This window comes from Mesoplodon densirostris, chromosome 7, assembly GCF_025265405.1.
Source record: "Mesoplodon densirostris isolate mMesDen1 chromosome 7, mMesDen1 primary haplotype, whole genome shotgun sequence".
NCBI lineage: Eukaryota > Metazoa > Chordata > Mammalia > Artiodactyla > Ziphiidae > Mesoplodon > Mesoplodon densirostris.
In genome coordinates this window covers 25,042,396-25,065,724 of record NC_082667.1, presented here as the reverse complement: position 1 = coordinate 25,065,724, position 23,329 = coordinate 25,042,396, and the positions used below count along the sequence as shown (strand labels likewise).

Sequence of the window (23,329 nt, the reverse complement as noted above, 5' to 3'; positions counted from 1 at the left end):
ACTAGGAGATACAGACTTCCACCAGCTACGTGTCCCCCCCACCTCTAAATCAGGTTTTGCTCATCTTTTCGGTGTGTCTAGTAGTAAAAAAAAAATACAGTCGGAGACAGGCTGTACTACAGCACATCTTAAATGACTTACCTGCATTAGAGACGGGCTGTACTACAGCACAGCTTAAATGACTTACCTGTATTACAATTACCGCGAGGGCAGCTAAGTGAGGGGTGTTTAGGCAAGGAACTTTATAGTTTGAATGCACTTCTAGTATATGATAGGCACTGTGGTAAGAAGTTTACATCCTTTCTCTTAAATTCTACATATTTATTATTCCTATCTGAGCTCAATATCCTCATCTAAAAAAATGGGATAATACTTCAAAACCCTCTCAGGAGGATTAAATGGGACTTATAGAAAGGAAGGGGTAATTAATATTTATTGAATAACTACTATGGGTCAAGCCCTGCAGTTTGTTCCTTCACATACTTTATCTCTTTCATTAGCTCCATCTCAAGAATGAGGAAAATGAGGTTAAGCAGAAGTGACCAAAATTATTTTTCCCCAGTAGAGGAACCTTCACCAAGAACCCAGAAAACACATATTTATGAAGTGCTTACAATGTGTCAGGCATTTTTCTTGGTTGTAGTGAACAAGATAGAGGTCTGCCTCAAAGAGGTGTGGCGTACTCATCCAGAAAATGTTTGGGGATGAGAGGGGGCAGATAATGGCTCATACAGAAGAAAAATCAGTGGCTCTGTTTTGGGCCAAGGTAGGTTTCAGATGCCTATTAGACATCCAACGGGTGAGGCGTAGGAGGTGGAGAGATAGTCTGGAATGTAAGGGAGACATCTGGGCTAGAGATAAAACACTGTGAGTCATCAGCACCTAGATAATGTTTAAAGCTATGGTGCTGAATGAGATTTCCTGGGAAAAAAGTGTAGGTGGAGAACACAGTTAAGGGCAGAGAGTCCCGAGGCCCTCCAACATTTAGTCATCTGACAGATGAAAAGTATTCAAGAACCACAGACGTGACTAATGAGGTAAGTAGAAAATCGCATGAGTTCGGGGTCATGGAAGCCTAGAGAAAAGTTTCAAGGAGGGAGTCTTCACCAGTGAAGCTACTGTAAAGGTGCATAAAATTCAGAGAACTGGCCACTCATTTTGGCAAAAAGCTACCGTAAAGGCGCATAAAATACAGAGAACTGGCCACTCATTTTGCCTTTCACTGAACAGATATTTATTGAGTACCAACTCCGTACTAGATACTGCTCAAGGGACTAGAGATACACCTGTGAATAAAACAAAGGAAAATCCCTGTCCTCATGGAATTCACATTCTAGTGAGGGAGGAAAAAGATAAACAATTAAATTATAGTATGCTAGTTGATTCTGAGCCCTTTACAGGAAACGCAGGCAGAGGCGAGCGCTCTGGGTATGGAGAGTGGGGCTGCAATGTCAAATAAGCACAATCAGGCTCTGGACCCGGAGCTGGCACCTGTCTGTTGTTACATCAAGGAAGGAAGCTTCCCTTTGCTTCTGAACGGCACTCGGTCTCCTTCAATTGACTTGAAGGACACCGGGGTTGGGGGAGCAGGCGGCGTGTGTGGAGTGGGGAAGGACCCTTACTGGGGCCCTACTTGAAAGATTCAAACTTAGCAAATGGAATCTTGCCTATAGTGCTGGGAGGGCAAGCCCTCCTCGTTGTGTCGCTGGCGGTCAGCAGAGGATCCAATTCACACAAGGAAGACCTTTAGAAGATAAGTGCGGAGCCACACATGGGAAGAGCATCCCAGGAAGAGGGCCCAGCAAGGGCAAAGACTCCAAAGCTATGGAGCATTTAAAAAAATAAAAATAAAATAAAATAAAATAAAATAATCAGGGAAGACAGCACAGAGGTGATCTGTGAAGTCCTGAACAAGCAGAGGGAATGAGCAAGGCAGGTGTCTGGAGGAAGAGGTTTAAAGAGGGTAGAACACGTGTGAAAGTGCCTGGAAAGTTGTAAAGACTCAGGAGGATGCCAGAGTGGCTGCAGCAGAGTAGATGATGAGGAGAGTGACTGAATGAGGTGAGAGGGGATTGGAGCCTTCATTGTGAGACAGGAAGCCTGGGTTTTGAGCAGAGGAGTGCCATGCAGGCTACTGTGTTGAGCAGGCACTGTTGGGACCAGAGATGAGGGTGGGGAGCAAAGGCCAAAGCAGGGAAATTAGTTTAGAGGCAATTGCTATAATTTAGGTGAGAAATGGTGGGCCTTGGGCCAGGTAGTAAGTGAATGCAGTGAGAAGTTTAGAGCAGGGGTCGGGTCCCCAACCCTGGTTCCAGTCCGCAGCCTGTTAGGCAACTGGGCCACGCAGCAGGCGGTGAGCGGTGGGCAAGCGATGGAAGCGTCATCTGCTGCTCCCCATCGCTCGCCTTACAGCGGCCTGAACCATCTCCCACACCCCGACTTCCTGCCGCCCCTGTCCGTGGAAAAATTGTCTTCCACAAAACCGGTCCTGGTGCCAAAACTGTTGGGGACCACTGGCTTAGAGACTAGTCTCAATGTTAAAGCTGATGGGATTTGCTGATTAGCTGGATGTGGCCTGTGAAAGAAACTGCCAAGCAGGATGCTAAGATTATCTGCCTGGGTGACTGGAAGGATGGAGTTAAGGTGGGGAAGACACCAGGAAACTGGGAATTGTTTTTGGAATTGGGAGGAGATCTACTGCTTAAGGGGAGAGGCTGGCCTCAGTGGGAGTCATGGACAGTTCTTCACAAGAGTATATGCAGGCAGAGAAGAAAGCAAGTTCTTTCTTGGTGGTTTCTATTTTTTTCAGTGACATAGCAGTCAAGGTCATCAGCCAAGAGGGAATAGGCAGGGAGGTGTGTGAAGTTTGAAGAGAGACACCGTTGTCGAGGGGAGGAGGGGAATGAAGAAACCAGGGTAACAAAGTAAAATTCACAAGCAGCATTAAAAGGCCCACTTGACCTTGACATGGTTGTGTATCCCTTCAGCCATATTAAGGTGCACAGGTATGGGTCTGGAGTCAGAAGAGAGCTGGAATCATCTGTGACTGACGGTTTGCTGAGTACAACAGAACAAGGAGGAGGGGAAAGACATTTAGTGTCCAAGGAATTCACTCACCTCACTGCCAGGGGTAAGAGAGGAAGTGAAAACCACCACCACTGACAGCTTCAGGGGAAACTGTATCCCCAGGTGAGAGACAGGTTTCACTCAGAGCAAAGAAAGCAAAGGAAGTGTTCAAAAGGATGAGAATGCGGAGGATTTCTTATTCTTGGTAAAGCAGTTTCAGTGGCCCTGATGCGGCTGGATCGGAGTGGGTCAAGGAGCAAGGGAGAGAACAGAAGCTGACAGAAAAGCAGATAACCGTTTCAAAAAGCTTTGCTCTAAAGGTGCTGGGGTTAGCTGAAGGGTGGTTGAAGGCAAGGTTTCTGTGTGTATTTTAACGTGAAAGGTATTACAGCATGTTTTTATACCAGTGGAAGAGGGTAAACAATTAACAGTGCAAGAAAGAAATGGGGTAAATGTGGGGATCTTTGAAGAAAGCAAAGCCCTTGAGATGGTCAGCGGACATTGGATCCAAGGCATAAGTGGAAGAACGAACTTAGAATTCGGTAGAAGGAAAGAGGCAAAGAAGGCTGAAAGCAGGAAGGTTGATGGAAACGTGAAATGGGAAGATTTGTTAGTTCTTGGGAATGAATCTACTTATCTCTGAAAGTATGAGGAGGTTACCATCTGAGAAGTGATGGGGGGAGGAAGATTGGGTATTTGATGTCAGATAAATAAAGCTGTGAGGAGAAATGGTCACCAGGTAGGGAAAACGAACTTACTAGGGAAGTGTAGTAGGTTTGTTTGGCAGCATGGAGTGCCCACCTAAGCGGTGTGGTCATAAATCTGAAGTCAGATCAGTCAACATAGTTGGGTACTTTTCCCCATCAGGCCTTGCTGCTTTGGTACAGGTGCCAAGTAACTGGCTCACAAGGACTGTGGGTTTTGCCAGGTGAGTATGATGGGGGCTAAGATACAAGGGGGTTAGGATGTTTCCAATAAAGTGGTGAAAATGCTGGGCCATCATCTATGCTTCATAAGGAAGCAAGGATACGAAAGGAGTCATGAACAATGACAAATGGTAAAATCAAGGGACTGGAAGTCTGGATGAGGTTAAAGACTTGCTGGAGTGAAAGAACTGGGGTAAATGAACTCAAATGGTTCAAGACGATAAACCAAGAAGGGGGTGTATGAGGTTATAATTTAGGAGATGGTGTATTATTTTCTCTCCCAATTAAATAAAAGCATTAACCAAATAAAACCTTAAGATCAAGATGATGTTGCTTTTGGCTGCATTAAAAAAAAAGCACTTTCTGATTACATCTCTGGGTTGGTCACAGTTTATTTGGCTAGGAGAGTTTGAGTTAATATCACTTGATTTGAATTTTACAACCGATCCCAATATAAGATGAGTGCCCTGTGTTACAATATAGGGAAGCACTACAGCATATAGGGGAAATCTATAAAATTGTTTTGACATCAACATTGAGGGATATATATGTCCTTGACTTTTCATGTAAATTTATGATACCAATATTAAAATAAGAAAATGCTCATCCTGTAATTAAGTGGACATTTTCCAATGAATTCTATTATCCTAACAACTTTAAAGAGTAATAGGAATTCTCTGGGAGTATATATAAAAAAATTAAAGGAAAATATTTTGCTGTTAAGGGGTTTAGAAATAAACACAAAAAACATTCACTATAAAATTTTTACTCCATTGTATTGCCATTTAAAATACAAGAATATAAGCAAATATCATCCAGTGTCAGAAGATCTGCAGCATTTAGTGACAAATCAATAGCTTCATGGAAATTTTCAATTCATTTAAAAAAATACCTGAGTCATTTAAGTAATAATTAAGATGAGCTTTGTCTCTACATATAATAAACTTCCACTTGGCTTATACAATTCCATTTTCTCCAACGGGAAGCTGTGTAGGATCCAGTCCTACCTTCTTCATTGATACGGCAACATCAAATAAATAGTCATAACACTCACACCTGTTAAAAAATAAATAAATAAAAGCAAAAAGAACTAAAAGTGTTCAGTGAAAAGAGAGTTCTCCAATCCTAACAATCACATTTTTCTTCTGCATCAAGTTAACCCTGTTCCTAGCAGATTTTTTTTTCTTTCCTCAATTCTAGGCAAAGTTTCTTAGTTTGTCTCCAACATTATTAAAACATGGAATCACACTGAATCATGCCACCATACTATACACTTCTCAGGAAATAAAAGGGAGTTTAAAATATACTACTTATGTAAATTAAAATTTTTTATTATGTGCCATTTTTTGAAATAAATACAGCAAATCTTTATGCGACTTGGGTTAGCTTTATTCTAGCCCTCAACTCAGAGAACAAGATCTGTATCTCCTTCTTTGTATCAAAGAGCACAGTGCCTTGCCAACTAACAGCTAATCTGAAAAATATTTCTTAACAAAAGAATATATAATACAAATAAAATATCTAGAAATAATTAATGATAAACTATTTAAATTTAAACCAATTTGACCAGTAACACACAAAAAAATCATACTCTGTTTTCAATCATAAAACATATTTCATTCTCTTTTAGAGTGTGGTGACTTGCCCCAGACGTTCTTTGGTTTCGGTTTACACTTACATGCTCTTAGCCTTCTCCCACGTCTCTCCCCAGACGTAGACTCCATGCCGTCTGACTAGTACTGCACAGGAGTCTGGGTAATCATTCATTGCTCGGGCCATTCGCTCTTCGAGGTCTTTCTCCTCAGGTGTATTCTCAATAATGGGTACTACTAACATATCATCATATCTATTAAGACAAAACTTAGTCATTTGCTTTCCTTTTTAAAACAAATAAAGACATTCATATATAAAATTTATAATTTTTTCAAATAACAAGTTAGACGTTCTCTTTATATCTGAAAAGCCACTCCAAATTAGGAACAGGACGTTGCATGTTATTCTGTGTATCTTGTATAAACAACTGTATCAAGAGACGCCTTGGGAATTTGGCAGGCATTGTTCCAATCCTAAGTATAAGTGGCAGAAATTTGTACAGGATACCAAAACCTAACAAAGAAATTATCAAGATCATACAAGTATTTCCCTGAAGGATAGAGAATCACAGTAGTTTTAACAGGAGATAAGAAATGATAAATTTCAGAATTAGAAGCATAGGAAGGATTAACAATTGAACTACTTATTAAAGCAGGAATTTCCCAACGCTACAAAATCATTCTATTCTATCTCTGCAGGACCCAAAAGTGTCTTGGATAGACAAATAAATAAATGCAGGTGTGGTTTATGGCCCTGGGATAGCAAAAACCTTTTGGAGCTAACTATTAAAGGTATGACAATATTTTCAGAACGTTCTCAAATCTGTGACATTAGAACCTCTTTACCTTATTTTTAGTAAGTACATGTGATGAAATCAGAATATGCATTTTTCATTTTTGCTTCTGCAGTAATATTTAAGCTTGTTACTGGTAAAACTATGTCTATTTGTGAGGTCATTTACAACCAATCAAAACTCAGACATGTTTTCCTTTTAACATGAATTTCTCTTGCTTTGTTAATGTTACATCTGCTTTTTCACTATCTTTGTGATGGCTAAACTTAACCAAAATAAGTTCTATCCATATATTATCAGAGGTTACTACTTTAGGGAAGGTACCGACTGAGTAGCTGTCATGTGATAAAGAACCTGGCCAACCATTTTCAGGAACAGTATGAGGTTGCCCATTATTTCACTTAAGTAAAATAGAGGTAATTATAAAATATCCTTAAATGTGGAGGGAATAAATTGCTAGTCCCAAATCTTTCCTAGTATTGGCGAGGAGAACCACAAACTTATATTTTCCTCTACCATATACCGAACAGTCAGAAATATCTCCAGGTGCAAAATAAGACCTGAGGAACAGAGCCAGGGTAGTCCTTTGACCATCAAACAGTATTCTTTTCACTCTACCATAGGCATGTTGCATCCAAAAGGTACAACAGCTATATTTAACATGGTAACCTCCCCCGATAAGAATTAGGCATTTGAAAGTTATTGTAATTTTTTTAAAGATGGACTTAAAAATTTAAAAAGTAGAATAAAAAATGTAAAAACTCCATCCTTTCTTACTCATCCACCTTTTATTGCCCCTTCTTTTAACTGGACACTTATAGGATTCTCCCCAAATACTGATGAAGTATCACTGCCCCTGAGCTGTGATAATGACCCTGTTACTGATTTCCCAGCCAGGTTCAAACAGAATTACAAAAGCATGTCAAAAAACTTTGTACTCTTTAAATTCTGAGACATTCAAAATAATATATAAAGTGTATACGTTGTGATGCATAACAAATGACATCTTTTCATTCATGTCATTTGTTTTTCCACAAAATTCCAAAGGCTCTCTATTGTGCTCCGCTCCTCTACCCACCATCTCACACGTTCTTCTGACCTATTTTTATTTCTTCACCAAAGCAATCAAATGCCGATGAAACTGATAGCACACATAATGCCTCTCCTTCAAGACCCAGATATGGAAAAGGCAATATGCGGCTATGCTTTTTTTAGTATGTACACTTTCATAATTTAAATATTTAACTTTTGTAAATAGGTGTTTCCCAGCACTGAGGAATGCTTTAGGCACACAATAAATATTAACTAAAATCAAGTCCAATTAACTTCTCAGCACACTAGTTTAAACACATACAGTCTATTATGTGCAGCAACAGTAAGATATTGCTGCAAGAACACTTTAGAAAAACTGGCACCCTTTTCCTCTAAACAAGGCAAAGTGGATTCAGCCCCTTTAGGAAACTGGGAAGGGTGAAGGCTCAGGAAAAAGAATGCTTGTATACTCAAACAAAATGCCGAGCCTGTCCCTGAGCCCTGGGAACGTGTTTCTTCATGTCACTGTATTCTAGATTGACGAATAATTGCTACATTTTTGTGGGCTGGTGGGTTTAGCTGATTTTATCCAGAAGGCCTCTGTTCTATACTATCTATGCCAGTTTCCACACTGAAAAATTATAAATGTATAGAGATCTACTTAATTAAAATAATTATAAAACTTTTTTAAAAATGAAAATATTCCAGAAATACTACATGAGATCAAAATGAAGCACAAGACTTAGTCAGAGCTGAAACTTCCTGAAGACAAAGTGAAGGTGAGGAGAGCTGGCTCTTGGGGTTCTTCAATAGACGAACACACTCTTTCCATCTCTGTAGATATCTCAGCCAGGATTTTTGCATTTTACTCTGACAAACATTTAATTATTCATGTTGGCAATAACCTACCAAGGCTGGGTTGGGGATGGGGAAAAGGAGGGAAGGCATCTGATTTGTGTCACTGAGAATAGATCTGGAAGTATAATATTGAGGGGGGGTACTGTCTAACATAGATCTACAACATTTCATTAACTACATAAAAGGATCAGTATCCTGTTTATTATAAGAAGGAGAAATACTGTTCAAATTAGTTAAGCAAAAAATAGGGGAAAATACCTGTAATACCCTCCCGAGATACATTTCTTTATTCCTTTGATCATCTCTTGATGTGTAATTTTAAACTCCCTTCCTGGGAAGAGAAGGGTGGCCATGACAGCAGCTTTAGAGTGGGTATGAATCACAGCACCTGCTCCTGGAGGGGGAAGAATACAGTTACATGCTCAGTGAAAACTAAATTGCACCTTTTAAAGAAAAAAATATATACACATAAACACACACACTTATTTGTATATGGCTTTGGACTTGTTTTTCTTGGCATGGAATAATAAGTTGGCAGCGGGTAGGAGGGGAGAAAGGAAGATAGGAAAGAGAACTACTGATAGAGAAGTCAGAAAGCAAAAGGAAAAAAAATTAAGCTTTATCCAGCATCAGGACAATGCACGATACTTTATACATGCTCAAGAAATATCCTTTAGATAGTCTGAAGTACAACTATAATGACTGTGGAGATCATAATCATACTACTACTACCACTCAGTTAGGGATTCCTATGTGCCAGGCACTGGGCAAATCCCCTTTATAGATGTTATCTCTTCATATCATCACAACAACCATCTCCCCCATTTAATGGTCAAGGACATGAGGTTCAGAGATGTTAAATAATTTGTCCATGGTTATTTAACTACGTTGTCCAACTGCAGATAGTAGTTGAAGAACTTGGATTTGAACCCAGTTTAGTCTGACCCTTAATCATCAAGATATGCTTCAGTGTAGGCCATATCTTAATAACATAAGGGGATGGTAGGGATTTTAAGATATAGATGCAAGGGATTTACCTAAAAAATAACTTGTATGCTATAAAACTCAGTAATGGCTATTTTTGCAATGGGAAGTTTATTTAGCTTTTTGCTAGGAAAGATTCATCATGCTGTTAGAACCTGTTGCTGAAGTTTCATCCTTTCAGTAGTAGCTGATAATGTCTGGGAACAGCACATGGCATGATTACTAACTCTATATTGATTCTATTCAGGGGCTATACTAAAGCATGGTTCTAATGACTCCATTGCTAAGGCTGAGCCAGTACTTCAGTTATACTTTCCTATTCTTACATTGTCCTCTAGGATCAACCTTTCCAGGTTGGTTTTCTACCACAATTTCTGGGAATTAAAGTAAGAGTCCTATTTTTATCATAAAGTAAATTTTTCAAAAAAGAGGATCACTCCCACTGAAGTGAAGGGCATGATTTTCCCTCATTTGTATTTTGATTAACTTCTACTACAAGTTCCCAGAGATATAACTCTGAACTAAGAGTAGGAATTGGATTGTAAATATAATATTTAGTTGGCTAATTTGACAATCTAGTGGAATCATATTGATCTAGGTTGGAATTTTGGCCCCAATACTCACTGGCTGGTTATTTTGGGAAAATCTTCCCAGAGCCTCTGTCCTCTCATATATAAAATGAAGTAATAATGGACCTCCCACAGAGGCTAATGTGAGGACTGAATGAGTTAACATATTTAAAGCCCTTGCACATAGCAGGTATTCAAGAACTGTGAACTACAACAATAATTGCCATTATTTACAGGAGCCTACTCTGCAAATATTCTTTAGGTTGAATACATTTTCTGCCTACCTCTCATTGTGTAAGCATTCATGAAAAGAGGAGTACACTGGCTTTTCTTAAGATTCTTATATGGCGGAGGTCCACTTATGTCCTGTTCATTGATGTCACAAACAAACATGTCTTCAGGCTATTTAGAGGGGGAAAAAGAAAAAAAGAAGGCTTATACAATATCAATTAGAAATGTCCCCTTTCTTGTGTGTGTGTATATATATATATATACATATATATATATGTATATATATCCACACACACATATATATATATACACAATTCCATTTATATATAGTATATATAAACAGTGCTAATATATATACATATTTAACTATATTTTAAATATTTATATAATTATAGTTTCTCTCTCAAAATTTTTTAGCCATTTTGAGAAATAAAAAAATGTTTTCTACTAATAAAAATCATCTCAAGAAAGCTAAAAAAAATCGACCTTTAGAATTTGAAGAAAAAAGTGATATGGAAAATTTAATATGCATGTAATGATGTTGATGTCATTTTATCAACTTAGTTTCTCAGCTTTGCCATGTAATTTCACAACTATATTTCAGAGAGACTATATAATCATCATTTTGTATGATGGGTGTTATAATTTTTTTCACATTTCATAATATAAGAGGAAAAATACAGAGTAAAAAAATACAGAGTAAAATTTTCTTATCCCTTGAGAAACTTAACTGGTACTCAGAAATGTTAATCTGGATGACGTACTCTATTTTTAAAGTTCTAAGGAATTATGTAGATCCACAGGTTTTTCCTAGTAATACATGCATATCTCTGACATGTAACTTTCGTTTGCCAGGGTTTATTACAAACTACAATATAAATGTTTTATTAATGAAGCACTATGCCTTAGACAGAATTAAGTATTATGTGCTTGTTTTAACTCTATTCTGGGTATTATTCTAGCATTAATACAGAATGGGTCTTCTCAAAATGTTGAAACAAAGTTTTATAACTTTAAATTGAAAGAGCTTTGCCATTATTAAATATGAATCAGTTTGGTCCATCTGAGACCACCAATCTGATTACCCTATTAGCCTGATAAAGGTGGTGTTATAATGCTGCAAAGTTAGAATCATTTTTTATTATGACTTAAGATTGCACTGTTCACTTTTGCCCTCTAGAGGCTGAATGAGAATTCAAAACACAGGGTTGCAAGCAGGATACTTACCACCTTAAAAAAATTTAATAGTTACTTAACAAATGTTTCTTTTTTTTTTTTTTTTTTTTAAATTTATTTTTTATTTTTTTTGCTGTACGCGGGCCTCTCACTGCTGTGGCCTCTCCTGTTGCGGAGCACAGGCTCCGGACACACAGGCTCCGCGGCCATGGCTCGCGGGCCCAGCCGCTCCGCGGCATGTGGGATCTTCCGGGATCGGGGCACGAACCCGTGTCCCCTGCATCGGCAGGCGGACTCTCAACCACTGCGCCACCAGGGAAGCCCAACAAATGTTTCTTGATTAGTTATTTAAATTATCACAATATAACCTCCCTTCAAAACTCAGATTTCTTTTAATATTAATTCCATTTCACAAAACAATAATCAAGTAGAGAAGAACAGACATTTGGGTTTAAGAAGTATCCCTTTACCATACCTGAATCCGTTCCTTTTGCACTCCTGAAGGAGCAATGTAGATTTCATTGCTGGTAACACAAAATACAGAAATTGGTATTTATTTAACTCGAATGTTCTGCTTTTGCAAAAAGACAAGTGTACTCTTGCAGTCCAATCATTAATTATCTTTATAAATCAAGTCATACAAATAGCTGCTTTATTTAATTAATGGTGTAGGCTGTATAGAAAGAATACCAAATTAATTTCTTTATAATGCTGGTGACACAGTAAAATGTTGATAGTTGCTTTTGTTACATTTTCATATATATTTCTTTATTTCCTTTTATGGTGCAAAATCAATGGTAACCAGGCTTTTATGTGGTTAGGGGAAATAAAAATCTGAAAACATAAGTCTTTAGCATCTTTAAGCACGAATAAGCAGAGTTTATCTTACTATACATGGAACACAGTTATTCTAAAGTCCAATCAGCGGAAATATGCTCACTTGGAGTAGATCTCTGCTTGCAAGAAATCAGGGTTAATTTTATTGTTTGAAATGCTCTTATTATAAAACATGACGCTCAGAGACCTCTGCTGGATGGTTTGTTAAATTACAGCATTAACACTGAGCTACTTTTTGGGTGGAACAGTATATGCTTCCTAATTGAAAAACACTTCTATCTTGTGAAAATATTTGCTAACAAAGCCAGAACAATTGCAGAAAGTTAGAAATATAAAAGGCATGGCTACATCTGGAGATCTCTCTGTTACACAGCACATTGTGCTAAGGGAGATGCTATAGCAGTACCACTTACCACAAGGTGCTTTCAAACTTGCTTTGGAAATTAATCTAAAATCTTCTCTAAATTCTCTCCACCCTCAACAAAGGTCCTTTGGCTCATGTATCAGTTTCAGTTGCTGACAGAGGGTGTTAAAGAACTGCCACATAATGCAAATGAATGAAATACCAGCACCTGCACGCTCCAGCTTCTGCCACTGAGGCATGGACGTAGGGACACTGAATAAATATTGTTTCCCAGTGAAAATGAGGATGACTGCCTATATTGAATTGAGCTGTCAAAGTTGGGGTTACTAATAAACCTATAGACTTGGAACTGACAAAAATTTAAGAAAGTTCCTTTAAGGATCTATTGGTAAATTAAGGTCTAGAAAATAAATGCCTGATAATGGGAATGAAATCCAAAGCAGTAAGCTTTGTTCAAGCATTCATTTTCACAAAGTAGCTATTGCTTTAGAACTTTGTTGCATAAGAAAACCATAAAGTGGCACTCCTCTGGAACCAGTGGGAATGCATAGGGATCATTACTGTTAAAACGGCCCCTTATAAATACCAGGGATCCAAATCTTTTGTCCTCATGTAACATGGTAACCTGAAAGAGACTCTAGAATCATGTGTGGTACCTAGTCCAGTCACCTCCGCTGGTAAGTGGACTTGTAGGTCTTCTTGTGTGCGGAGATATTTATGCAGTCCTGGGAACAGACTCAAATAAAGTTCGAAACAGTCTGCTGGTAAATAAACTCCACCTACAAAGTGGGAAAATCCAGGGTTTTTATTCAGTTTGTTCAAATAATTTGGTACGCTAAATGTCTTTTCTTTTTTTTTTTGGCCATGCTGCATGGCTTGTGGGATCTTAGTTCCTCGACCAGGGATTGAACCTGTGCCCTCAGCAGTGAAATAGTGGAGTCCTAACCATTGGACCGCTAGGGAATTCCCTGGTATGCTAAACCTACTTTTATTACTGCCTTTATAAAATGGAAATCAGTTGAGACTTTGATCAACTTTGAGTAATGAAAAGATTAGCTGAACAGGTTTTAGAAAAAACTATACCTACAAAGAAGGAGATACGTGGATAAAAATATTAATACAAAGATGACAGAGCTTTTATTTTAGGAGGGAAACATGCCAAAGACTAAAAGTGAAGTATTTACTTGGTACTCTAAGCCACAAACAAAAGCATTTTGAGTTTCAAGGTATTAAGTTTTAGAATTTATTTTCTCCATACTCCCTGATCTTTCACAATGTGGTGAGCAGGGGAACAAAACACAAGAGTTTATAATACATGTTCTATTTTTATTTACTTAAAAAAATCCTTTAAACCTTACTATGATTCAATTAACTTGTCTATAATATAGATTTATTAATTTTAATTCTAATAGCATACAACAGGATTAGTGTCTCTGACACATAAAAATATAATGCTGTGAAAGACAGGAATCTAGCCTAAGCACAATGGCTGCTCAGTATCCTGGAATTGCCTTGATTACTGTTATTTTCTTGGTCTTCCATTTCTTCCTTCTGATTTAACTCTTATATGTGTCTTAAGCTATCTTTTATTATGTACATTTTTGGCACCATACACCAGTAGCATAAGCTGAACTGATAGTAGCCAAACCTTGGAATCAGTAAATAATTTCATATTCCCTAAAGGGCTTAATGTTAGAATTATTCTGGAAACACAACCTATTGGGTTTGTGCTTCATTCCAAATTTATCCGCTCTAAGCATCAGATAAAGAAAACCAAACTTTCACTAACATGAGAATAATATTGCTGATAAAATTACTGATATGGGTCTATGAAGTCATTTAAATATTAGGGAGAAAATTCAACATGTTACTACAAATTACCCATTTTACTCTGTAAAGCAAAAATTTAGTAAGATTCCAAATACAGTGCCATAAAACTGTGGCTGTTTTCACCTGTGACCTCCAGGAGGCTCCACACCAATTAAGAAGCTGAGGAAAAAGCATTTTACAAACACAATGCAACTTCCCTATAAATTGACTGTAGTGCCATAAAGCCAATTAATTTTAAGAGGTGCCAGTGAGTGTTTTAGAGTGACCACACGTAATTTTAGTGCATGGTTCTACAAAGAATTTTAGTTTTACAAAGAACATAGTCTTTTATGTCTTTATGATCAAAAAAATTCCGTCTTGAGATCTGCAGTGGTCCCTTACCTGCATTCTATTTTTAACTTAGCTGTTTTTTTGAGCCAGTTGGAAAAGTTATTTTAACTCAGTTTGGTAAAAAGCTCTCTTTTGTACATATACAAACTATTTCTGCAAATGCAAAAAAAAAAGCAGTTAACTGAAGGCAATATTTAGAATATAATTTATTATAAGTAATACAGGCGAGAAACCAAATTACTAGGACTCAACTCCTAAATGAATAAATGAAATGATAACAAGTGTTGTTATTATAGGACTTTGCTGTGAACAGATCAACTTGAAAGTTTTGGCAAGATAACTTGAAAACCTGCAAAATGCTGATTGACACATTAGCACTGGGTTGATGGTAAGAGAGGATGCACGTGACGGATGTCCCATGTATTGATACCATGTGGAACAGGACGTTTCCAGACTGAGAGCCTCCCTACACATGAACTGTGACATTTGTTGACTAAGGGCTCTCCTGTCATTTCCCACAGTTTAATTAATATTTCATGAATTCCTTGGTAATTTGAAGCAGATGAAATTTCAATGGCATCATCTTGTGGTATGTTATAAAATCCCCTTTGTTCAAAATGTTCTGATTACATTTTACATTCCATTCTTTTCTAAACAATTCAACATTACATAAATATTGTAGTAATCCAATTTTGTTAAAGAAAGTGAATTAGGATAAAGAAATAAATCAAGTTACTCAGTTTTAACATTCAGCCTCCAGACAATATTATTCCTAAAATATTTCAGGAGCAAATACATTAATCCTGTTCCAGAAACACTTAAGAGAGTGAGATTCTACAACCTCTATTTTCATTGTTAGTAGGTTACTTATTTCTTCACCCTCTTAAAGGAAAGACGGTGAGTAAGTCTAAAGAACAATTAACTACTATTCATTCCTTCTGTTTCAAGGCCAGTACCTCTTGTTTTGTCCTGTGAACAACATGGACCTGCAGGTGCTATGTCCATTAATAATGATACATGTATTTAGAAAGGCATATTGCCTTTTTTTGGACTCAAAAAAATGTAATTTTTAGAATTTTAGGTGGTTAGTAATCTGTATTTAAGTGACTTTAAAATATGTATCTGAACCTTTGAAACAAATCCTGTCTATCTAGAGGGGACCCTTCATAGTTCCAGACATATGAACATACCCAGCAACATGTTATTTAACTTTGGTACTCCATGGACTGGGGACCAAATTATTCTGATTAGAAATTATGGTTCTTAAATCCTTAGATATTTATTATATCTGCAACATCTGCACACTTATTCCATTCAGTTATGCAAATACCTATTTCTCTATTTAGAAACTAAATACCATCAGTATCATAAAACTGATCATCGGTTGTTCTTTGTACATAATACATGTTAGGCTTTCTGTGGTCTACTTATATGGAGAATTCTCAGAAATGAAATCAGCCAGAAACTTACCCATGCTTCAAGCTAATTCCTCCTCCAGTCCCAGTGACCCAGCCCAAATGATAAAACTGTTTGCAGAGCTCTGGGATCAGGTATTTTGGATGTTCCTTGTCCTTAAAAAGAAGATAATGATTTCTAAAATAGACATTATTTTATCAAATGACTACTCTAGATGCTATCTCTATTAAGAAACCAATTTAAGGAAGTTTAAGAAAATCTACCATAGAGGGGGTACGGTGAGGGAGAAAATTATTACAAAATATATTTTGTTTTTAATGTTTGGAATGTGGATCTACTATATTATTTTGCAACCAGAATTATTCAGGGCCATACAGTCTAATATTATGGAACAGACTGCAAGAACAAGGTGGAGAAATGCCCAGATTATATTACAAAGTATCTCCTGAAATGGCTGAAATAAAATAGGATCTAGTGCTGAAAGGAACATGCTTCAGTCTGTCCAGAAAATTTCTTTACACATAACATCTTATTCAATTAAGGCATGATATACATGATATACTATCATAGTTATTTGTTTATTATCTGCGTTGGTTCAATTTTATTTTTATTCTAAAAATGTCCTTTGTTTCATAGCACTTGTATTGTTTTCTCTTATTACAAAAGCAATATATACTTATTATGGAATTATAAAGTCAAGAAAATAATATAAAAAGCACTCAGAAACAATCATAATACTTTCTAGGCCCAATCCTATGAAGATATATGTTGGGATAAACACTGAGCCTTATTTATTTATTTATTTATACTGAGGTATAATTGACATAGAACATTATATTAGTTTCAGGTGTACAATATAATGATTCCATATTTGTATAAATGGTGAAATGATCAGTACGATAAATCTAGTTGAAATAAGAGCTTTACTTTTAAATGTCTAATGATTACTTCTTTAGAAAACAAAACAAGGCATTTCCCCCTCTTTTATAAAGCTAAAATTAATGAAAACAAAAACTATAATAAAGAAATACAATGAATTCCATTTTGGCAGTATAATATACAACCCTTACCTTGAAAACAAGTAAAACTGTTGAATAAGTCATTCAAAAAATATTTCAAAATATACTGCTGAGCTGGCAAGAAAATAAGGTTTCACAGCCATAAAAGAAACAACAGTGAGTCTACCTGGGAGGAAAGTGAGATCCAAAGCCCTAATTTCCCTGAAGGTATTTGCAAATCTCTGGTGACCTCTTCAATTTTGATAGCTATGCATGTCACTAGAAACACAAGATAAAACCTAGGGTGTGCTCAAAATAGGGTATCTAATAGAAAATCCCTACATATGCATGGGACCCCAAGGGGCTATACCCTCCAGGTCAAAGTGAACAAGTAGTCACACTGTGCAGAGAAGCACAGCTAGCAAACCTGCATATATAAATCTTGGCACTGGGTAAAGGGGAAAAAAACATCTTTGAGTCCAAAGAGGGATTATTATTGAACAGATTAAATTTTCAGCTATTTAATTGGATTTCTGAAGTTATGATATTTTCCCAAATTCACTGTTAATATTTTACATAGACATTTTATTTTAGATAAGTACTACGAATGATCATTTGATGGAGTAGACTTAAAAATATAAAATTAAAAACATGGGAATGTTGACATTTTTTAAAAGTTCTGATTGAACACAGGCTTAGGAGTTAATGGACACAAAGGCAAATCCATATTACACCATTTATTGCTTACGTGACCTTGGGCCTCAGTTTACTCATCCAATAAATAAGAACTTTATGAGGATTAAAATGAGATATAATGGATACAAAGCATGAAGCACAATGTGTGACACAGTCAACATTCGTTTCCTTCCCATTTTAACGAGTTAAAAATTCCTGAATTAAAATTAAAAATAAAGTTATATTGGTCTTTATTATATCTTTCCTTATGAAATCTAGCCAAAATTACCCATGCCCTGTATAATTTGCTATTTCCTTTTTTAGGGATACGATATTTAATTACATATTAAATTACAGCTAATGAGAAGACTCCTGCAGTTTTCCAATCCTTAACCATCAACTTGCAGGGCACGTTGCAAACATTATAGAAAACAGTCTGTTATTAAGGGCCTCCCCTTTCCCTTTTGTCTTTCCAGTACTGAGGTATTAGAACAATTAGCCTGCTTCATGCTACAGGAATAACAATAGTAAGGCAGCTGTTGTTAGTAAAGTTTCATTCAATCGTTCAAACCCACAAAATTACAATTTCAAGAAAAATAATCACTTAGCAGCAGGAACCAACAGAGATATATTTAGTAAAAATGCAGTCATTTAAGTTATCCAGAATGATAAGAAAAATAAAAATTAAAATATGTATTTTAATAAGAATTCACAAGAAAGAAAAGGTTTAGTTAGTATTTAGCTCTTCCCTGAATATCAATATTACTTGTCTGTTATTGTTAGGTCTGCTAGAATAAGACTTTTGAAAGACATATCTAAAGATGGATTACAATCAACTTCTTACAGTAGAGGTTCCATACAGTGAGGAAGAAACATTTAACAGTATTTTGAATATACTTTCAAAACACTAAAGCCTAAACAGTTTTTGAATCAATACTTCATTTCCCCAATTTTTCAATCTAGTTATTTTAAGGAAATCAGCCTCGAATGTCACTGAGATACCTGCTCACAGCCAACAATGGCTCTAATCCCCTCCCCCACCTTTTCTTTCAATTTAAGCATAATAGAGGCATTATTCCTCAGAGGTTTTCCCAAGGGACTCTTACAAACATAAAATGAACACGTGTCAAATGTATTTAGCCCATCAGCTAAATGAGGGAACCAAAAAGATGATACAACGGTGTCCAAAGAGAATTCAAAACACACACATAAAACTAATCAGGAATCCTGGATTTACAAATAAATGATATAGAAAAACTGGACAATATCCGCTGCAGCAATAAGTTGAATCTCTATAACACGACTTGCATTTCTATGATAAATAATCATCTGCATTACTGTCAGCATTCTACAATTCACAGACCTGTAAAATAGCGTAAAGATAGCCCCAAGACACCTAGTAGTCTTTTTTGATCATTTCAGTCTTGCAGAATTTTTCCTCGCACTGGCCTAAGAATGGACTGGATACAGGCACAGTCAAGGTGTCAGCATTTTCTCTGTCTCTGGTCTTTGTTTCCTTCTGCACTTCTGATTCATTCTCCTTTCTGCACACTGGTTTTCTTTGCAACTTCACCTCCACTCAAAGCCCTATTTCTCCCTCCTACCTTCATTACACTTAAAAACTCTTCTTACGGGGCTTCCCTGGTGGTGCAGTGGTTGAGAGTCCGCCTGCCGATGCAGAGAACACGGGTTCGTGCCCCGGTCCGGGAAGATCCCACATGTCTCGAAGTGGCTGGGCCCGTGAGCCATGGCCGCTGAGCCTGCGCGTCCGGAGCCTGTGCTCCGCAACGGGAGAGGCCACAACAGTGAGAGGCCCGCGTACCGCAAAAAAACAAAAAAACCAAAAACTCTTACCAGTTAAGCACTGACTAGAAATCAGAAGACAAGGAGGCTGGCTTTAGCTTTGACCCCCACTACAGCGAGTCTGTGACCCTTTCTGGCTATCAGTGTCCTTATTTTAATAATCTCGATCAGTGATTCCTAGACTTCTGAATTTCAAGACCGGTAGTTTTTGTTGCTGTTTTTTAAATTTTAGGGACTGACATAAGGTTACCAGTTAATGACATTGGTTATATTTAACCATCCATTATCACATTTTTCAAAAAGGAAAGTGCATTTTTTACATAAAAAGAGCAGGAAGGGTAAGGTCGGAATGAAACATAGTCCTTTAAATGAATGCAATTAATTCTGTGAAATTCAATTTACCATCCTCCTTATTTTTCTTATTTTGCCAGAATTGAGTAAAAGCTCTCACGGACACATATTTGGGGAGGATTAAAGTTATTTTTTCCTATTTGGTCTCCTTGCCTACAATTTCTCCTTTTTCTTCTCTCTCTTCTCCAGCTTACCCTTCACTCTATTATTAGTACTAAAATAATAACACACTTTGATCGCTGAACTCCCTTCCTCAAATCATTTAATGTTCAAATATCACCCCCTGGGTCTCAAATATTTAAGTCCATCTGCATTCTTGCTCCAATTTAATTTTTCACATATTTTCTTTCACTTTTTTACATACATCTCTCAGTTCTAGTCAACCTAGTTGTGGTAATCAACTCCAGGATGGCTCTTAATGATCCCTGCTTCCTGGTATTCGCATCCTCGTGTAGAGTTCCATCCCACATTGTACCAGGCTGGTCTGTGTGAAGACAGACTAAGACGTGACAGTATGTCACTTCTGATGGCAGGTTACTAAAGCCTACAGCTTCTGTCTTGGTTGCTCTCTCTTGGATCACCTGCTCTGGGGGAATCCAGCTGCCATGATGTAAGGGTACTCAGCCTATGCAGAAGGCCATAGAGCGAAGAACTGAGGCCTCCAGCCAATAAAATGTGAGGAACAGAGGCCTGCCAATAACTTTGTAAGCTTGGAAGCAGATCCCAGCTGCAGTCAAGCTTTCAGATGCCTGCAGCTCCAGCTGACAGCTTGACGGCCAACTCATGAGAAACCTTGAGCCAGAACCCTGAGCTAAACTCTCCTGGATTCCTAATCATCAGAAACTGTGGGACAATGATTGTGCATTAAGCCTAAGTTTTGGGATACTAGCTGTGCAGCAATAGATGACTAAGACACATTTTCTTGCCAGCCAAGAATACATCTTTTTCTCTTTGCACTGTTAATGCTCATGCTGGATCTCCAATTATCCCACCTCTAGCTATCAAACTCTTGCTTGTCAGTCTTTACACCAGGCTTCCTACCCACTTCCCCTATGATTCCTTCTCTCATCTCCGCAGGAAGTGATCCTTCCTCAAACTCTGTGCCATGGCATTTGCATGGTGTACCTTTTTTTGGTATCTATTATATAGCCCTCTCATTCATTCATTCATTCAACAAACCTTTACTGAAGGCCCTGAAGAAATAAATACGAGTAAGAGAAAATCCTTACCCTTGAGGGCTCAAACTCTAGTAAAGAAGTTAACAGCTGTGAAACGACAAAGCAATATATAAAACAAGATGATCCAGGGCATTATGGTAACAGAAGCTACTGGTGGGAGGGGGCAGGAGTTGGGAAAAGCTTCATAGAGGAAGGGATGCTGAGCTAAGTTTTAATGAAGGATGGCCGAGCATGCAGGTAGGTGAAGAGGAGAAAGGGCATTTCAGTCAGAGAGAACTCTGAGTAGCTGGAACCGGAATTAGGTTCTATGGGATGGAGGGGGGAAGGAAAAAGACTGTAAGGACCTTTCATGCCATGCACAGGAGTTTGCACTTTATGCTATAGATGTTTGATAACTGCTGAGTAGTTTTAAGTAGAAGATGATAGGATCATACTTTGTTTTTGAAACGTATCTACAGTGGCAATAAAGAGGCTGAAGCATGACAACCAAGGAAGCAAAAGACCAGACCAGAAGAACGCTGTGGAAATAATTTCAAAATGAAATTGTAAGGTGGTGATGGATTTGGAAGATAATTAAGAAGTTAAAAAGAAAGGATGGGCTTTGGGTAAGAAGACTGAAAAAAAGGAAGGCTTAGAGGAATTCTAAGTTTCAGTTGGCTGAGTAGCTAAGTGGGTAGTGATATCAGTCATAAGTATTCCTTGAGTGTCGATGTACCAAGCACTTCCTGGGAATTCAGCCATGAACAAGACAAAGTCTCTGCACTAAAGGAGTTTATACGCTAGGGGGTAGTTTAAAAAAAAAACGATGTCGACTGAAAAAAAATGCACAATGTGACAGTTAAGTTTAATTGGGGGCAAATTGAGGACCATAACCCGGGAGGAAGCCTCTCAGCTCTGAGGAACTGCTCTAAAGCGGTGGGGTGGTGGGGAGGTCAGTAGAGACGTGGTTTTAGTGAAGGGGGTTACATGGAATCAAGCACACATTTTGGCAGATGCCTGCTATTAATCACAAGAAGTCTGCCGCTGGTCACGAGATGTCTCCTTTAATCCTTTTAGTGCTTTTCTAGATATAAGATGCAAGAAATTGGGCTCATAATATGTTCTCTTAAAAATAACTATCTGAAGTCCTGTTCTTCCTCGAATATCTCATTCCTACCTCCTCTCTGAACTCCTTTCAGGGTGTGTTTAAGGTCAACCACTCCAGTAGATAGTGACCTAAACCTTGTAGAGGCAAACAGTGTGCGACAATTTTTAGTTGGCAGTGAAAAGAGGAAAAAATAAATAAGCTGTAATAAGTGGGAAAAAGGAAACAAACAAGGAACCTTGCTAATCTGTGTTGTCACTTATTCACACAAGATAGTGGTTGACAAGTATTTCCCAATAAAATCTGTCATGTTACTACTTTTTAATTGGGGCGTTCAGCCCCGAAAGAGAATAACAGGAGGAATAAGGACTCTCCCTGTCTCCTAAGCAAGGCTTCTCACATTGTAATTGTTTATTCGTCTAGCTCTCCTCCAGACCCCAGGCCATTGTCTTAATCACCACCCTGAGCACGTGGGTGTTCCATAAAATTCTTAGAGCGCAGAAGTGAATGAAAAGTTATGTGCAGCCAGAGGGTGGATTTTCCTTTGACTTCTGCTTAAGGAAAAATCCTTTTTACGATCATCCCATAATCAATATAAACCGAGACAGGCAAAGAGCAACTGTGCAGATGAAAAGTGCCGGCTACAGTCCGCAGATCTGGCTCTGCGTACGTGTCCGAGTATCTACTAGGCGGCAAACGTCGGGCTGGTCGCCAGGGAGCAGAAAAGAAGCTCGAGAGCACAGTCTTAGCTTCATTTCCACTCCAGAGCTTCACGTTTCCCAACTTGGTCTGTCTTCATGTTAAGTTGTTTTGAAACACACACGAAAGACGCCCGACGCTCTCTTCCGTTATTTTTCCCTTTTCAAAGTCTGGTGCCCAACCCCCGCCATCAAAGAATCCCAGCGCTGGAAGGAGGCCCGCCTCGGGGCCCGGGGCCTCAGGTCTGCACGAGGAACTGGAGCGGCGGCGCGCGGCGGTCGCATCCGGACCGGCCTGAAGCCCCACCCGACCTGCACCTCGTCTCCTGGGAATAGAGTGCATCGGTGGCCCCGCCCCTACCTGCGCGCGACACTGCAGTGAGCAACAGCCTCCCTCCGGAGCGTGACAGCTAGACATGGCCCGGACGAGGGGTACCCGCGCCCTCCAACCTTCTCACGGCTTTGCTTCTGGCGCTCCGCCTGGGTTGACGCGGCAAGGGCCGAATTGCAATCAGGCGGCCATGAGGGCACCCCGGG

The 23,329-nt window shown here is 38.3% G+C and overlaps 1 protein-coding gene across 1 annotated transcript; it reads right to left on the bottom strand.

Moving 5' to 3' along the window:
* Positions 1-4,757: 4,757 nt before the first annotated feature.
* On the bottom strand, positions 4,758-23,328 carry APIP (APAF1 interacting protein). Its single transcript, XM_060104033.1, has 7 exons — positions 23,154-23,328; positions 16,060-16,160; positions 11,704-11,752; positions 10,106-10,223; positions 8,527-8,662; positions 5,671-5,838; positions 4,758-5,048 (listed from the first exon to the last, which is right to left on the bottom strand). The coding sequence occupies exons 1-7, from the start codon at positions 23,208-23,210 to the stop codon at positions 4,949-4,951; spliced, it is 729 nt and encodes a 242-aa protein (XP_059960016.1). The 5' UTR covers positions 23,211-23,328; the 3' UTR covers positions 4,758-4,948.
* Position 23,329: the final 1 nt, after the last annotated feature.